Source organism: Mandrillus leucophaeus, unplaced genomic scaffold (genome assembly GCF_000951045.1).
Source record: "Mandrillus leucophaeus isolate KB7577 unplaced genomic scaffold, Mleu.le_1.0 Scaffold1466, whole genome shotgun sequence".
Classification (NCBI taxonomy): domain Eukaryota; kingdom Metazoa; phylum Chordata; class Mammalia; order Primates; family Cercopithecidae; genus Mandrillus; species Mandrillus leucophaeus.
The window spans coordinates 11,618-15,031 of record NW_012101439.1 but is presented as its reverse complement, the minus strand read 5'-3'; the positions used below and the strand labels follow the sequence as shown (position 1 = coordinate 15,031).

General features: G+C 49.4%; 1 protein-coding gene across 1 annotated transcript in view; it reads left to right on the top strand.

Moving 5' to 3' along the window:
- The window catches only part of LOC105535476 (nuclear RNA export factor 2-like), a 9,783-nt gene that overhangs the window by 4,115 nt on the left and 2,254 nt on the right, over window positions 1–3,414 (top strand). Inside the window, exons 8-15 of the mRNA XM_011974576.1 lie at window positions 214–282; window positions 369–424; window positions 573–680; window positions 801–859; window positions 996–1,111; window positions 1,207–1,249; window positions 1,845–1,917; window positions 2,452–2,634. Coding sequence (XP_011829966.1) covers window positions 214–282; window positions 369–424; window positions 573–680; window positions 801–859; window positions 996–1,111; window positions 1,207–1,249; window positions 1,845–1,917; window positions 2,452–2,634 — 707 coding nt within the window. The remainder of the gene's footprint in view (window positions 1–213; window positions 283–368; window positions 425–572; window positions 681–800; window positions 860–995; window positions 1,112–1,206; window positions 1,250–1,844; window positions 1,918–2,451; window positions 2,635–3,414) is intronic.

The window sequence follows — 3,414 nt, the reverse complement described above, 5'->3', positions numbered from 1 at the left end:
ACACACACACACACACACACACACACACACACACACACGTTTGCATGTAATAGTAGAGATGTCCAGCACCCCGTGAGAAAGCTGCCCACTGGAATTTCCAGGCCCATTTCCCACCTGGCCTCTGATGCTTGTCTCCCTGGGCATGTTCATCTTATCGGTCATCGAGCTCCACCTCCTTGGTCTCCACTGCTGACTTCCTCTTTCCTTCTCCAGGACGGCCGAGAGTTATCTGCACCAATGATTGTTGACATTGACAGCTCTGAGATAATGAAACCCTGCAAGGTGAGGAAGAAGGACCAAGCAAGATTTGGGGTGTTGTAAGGGAGGCTTTGTCCACCGCATAGATCCAAATTGTCTTTTGATTTCAGGAAAACTTTACTGGATCTGAGACCTTAAAGCATTTAGTCCTGCAATTCCTGCAGCAGTGAGTATCCCTGGAACGCTGGGACCATGAGGAAGGGGAGGGCTGAGACAGGCTGGGCTACCCATGCACAGGTCAGCTCATGGGAGTTTTCAAGTCTCATCTGGGGCCCAGGCCACAGAGGTAGCCTATCCTCACTGCTTCCCCACAGGTATTACTCGATCTATGACTCTGGAGATCGACAGGGTCTCCTCGGTGCTTACCACGATGAGGCCTGCTTCTCCTTGGCTATTCCCTTCGACGCCGAGGACTCAGCCCCGTGAGTATCACGACTCAGACCCTGCTCTGGGGCTGTGTGTCTCCCCAGCAGACACAGGCCAACTCCTGGAAATGCCTGCACTGGCCGGGCCACCCACTCCTGCTCCTTTTTTTCTCCTAGGAACAGCTTGCGCAAGTACTTTGAGGATAGCAGGAATATGAAAACACTCAAGGACCCCCGTAAGTGTGTGATGGGGAAGAGTGGGCAAGGTAAGGGGGTGTGATGGGAACAATCACAGGGGCCAAGGACCAGGGTGTGGCAGCCCCCTGCCCCGCCCCACCCCACCCTGCCGTTCCTTGCTTCTCTTCTCTACAGACCTGAAGGGGGAACTGCTGAGGCACACAAAACGTGACATTGTGGACTCCCTCAGTGCGTTGCCCAAAACTCAGCATGACCTCAGCTCCATCCTGGTGGACATGTGGTGCCAGACGGTGAGCACCTGCTTCCTCCCTTGGGCAGGCCCAGAGAGCCAGAGGTGGGTAGGAGGTTAAGGAGGATCCTGAGCACCTGAGCTCTTCCCTTTCAGGAATGGATGCTCTGCTTTTCTGTCAATGGGGTTTTCAAGGAAGGTGAGTGTCTGTATAGTCCCCTCCCCAGATCCGCCACTGCTCCCTCCCCCTGGCTGGGCTCCCTCTCAGAACTCCCCCAGCTTCCCTGATTTCATTCCTTTCCTTTCCTTCCTCTTCTTCCCTCTGTGTTTTCCCACCCCCACTCTGCCCTCAAACCACCCTGCTCTGACCTAGGTCCATGCCTGTCTGCCCTGCACAGCTCAGGCGTGTGTTAAGGACATAGACTGTGGAGTTTGGCAGCTCTCATCCCAGGTCCTTACTCTGTGAACTTGTGGTTGGTTACTTAACCCTTCAGTTTCCTCATTTGCAAAATGGGGCTAATAACCTATCTCTTGGGCTACTGTGAAATAGGAATTAAGTGAACTTGTGGTTTTCACAGGGCCCCACATATGATAGGGGCCCTGTCACTGGGAGCGGATTGTTCCTGTTGCTGCCCTCCCCATTCCTGCCACATCCGCCTGACTCCAAGTGAACAATTGTCCTGGTCTGCCCCGCCTTGTGTGTGAGTGTCAAGCAAGACTCTGACGGGGGATCACCGTGTGAGCATGTTAAAGCCTGTGCAACTCTAAGGTGGTGGTGTTTGTTGTCTTTGAAGTGGAAGGACAGTCTCAGGGTTCTGTTCTCGCCTTCACTCGGACCTTCATCGCTACCCCTGGCGGCAGTTCCAGGTTAGTGCTGTGTTGTGGGTGGGAGCACCCATCCAAGCTTGGGGCCCGTGTCGTGGAAATGTGGTGGGTGCAGTCCTCGGGGTGTTCTCAATATTGTGGAAGGCCAACAGGAAGATCCAAGGAACAGTCTAGCCTAGTGTTTAAGAGTGTGGACCCTGGAGTCAGAATACAGATTCTGTTCCTCACCCCAACATTCACAAAGTGTGTGACCTTGATCAACTTATTCGACCTCTCTGTGATTCAGTGCCTTTTTCTGAAAATTGGAATAAGACTATCCACTTTGTTGGACTGTTGTACAGGGTAAATGCGTTGGGGTTAGAGCTAAAGGTCTAGTGAAGCTGGTAGACAACCTCTCCAAAGGTGGACTCTGTGGGAGGGTTAGAGGGCACCAGCCAAAAAATCTGGGAGGCAGGCACAGTTAGGGATATGGAAGGAATTTGGTTGTTGAGTGGCAGTGGTTAAGAAGGATCCTGTTGTTGGGGGTGTGGAGTTATCTACCTGTCCAGTTTGAGGGTGCATTTTTCTTTCCTCCAGTCTGTGCATCGTGAATGATGAGCTGTTTGTGAGGGACGCCAGCCCCCAAGAGACTCAGAGTGCCTTCTCCATCCCAGTGCCCACACTCTCCTCCAGCTCTGAGCCCTCCCTCTCCCAGGAGCAGCAGGAAATGGTGCAGGCTTTCTCTGCCCAGTCTGGGATGAAACTGGAGTGGTCTCAGAAGTGAGTGCTGGGAGTGCATGGGGATGGGGGGAGTTGGGACATCAGAGGAATGAGTAATGGAAACTCACATGCAATTTGGAAGAGTAACTATCTGGATATTTTGCTTCCAAAAAAAAGTGGGCCCATGAAAAAGGTATTATACTTTTATACTGATATATGTAAATATTTTTTAAAATGGCATAATGCCCAGATGACATTACCTTCCATTTGTAAAATCTGAAAGAATCAACCACAACAAACTACTGATAAACCAGTTCAGCAAGGTTGAAAGATACAGCATACAAAAATCATTTGTACTTCTATGTAGTTGCAATGGACAATCCAAAAAATGAAATTAAGAAAATAAGTCCATCTACAGTAGCATCAAAAATTATTAATAAAGTGTGTAGGAACAAATTTAAGAGAAGAAGCGCAGATCTTATGCTCTGAAATCTGCAAAACATTGCTGAAAAAAATTAAAGAAGACCTAAGTACATGGAAAGACATCCCACGTTCATAGATTGGAAGACTTAATATCATTAAGATGGCAGTACCACCCAGAACAATCTACAGATTCATTGCAGTCCCTGACAGAATCCCAACTGACTTCTTTGCAGAAATTGACAAGGTAATCCCAAAATTCATGTGGAAATGCAGTGGACCCCAAACAGCCACAACCATCTTGAAAGAGAACAACGACGTTAGAAGACTCACACTTCCAGATTTCAGAACTTGCTACAAAACTACATTAATCAAGATTGTATGGTACCGACATAGGAACAGACGTGGGAATCGATGGAA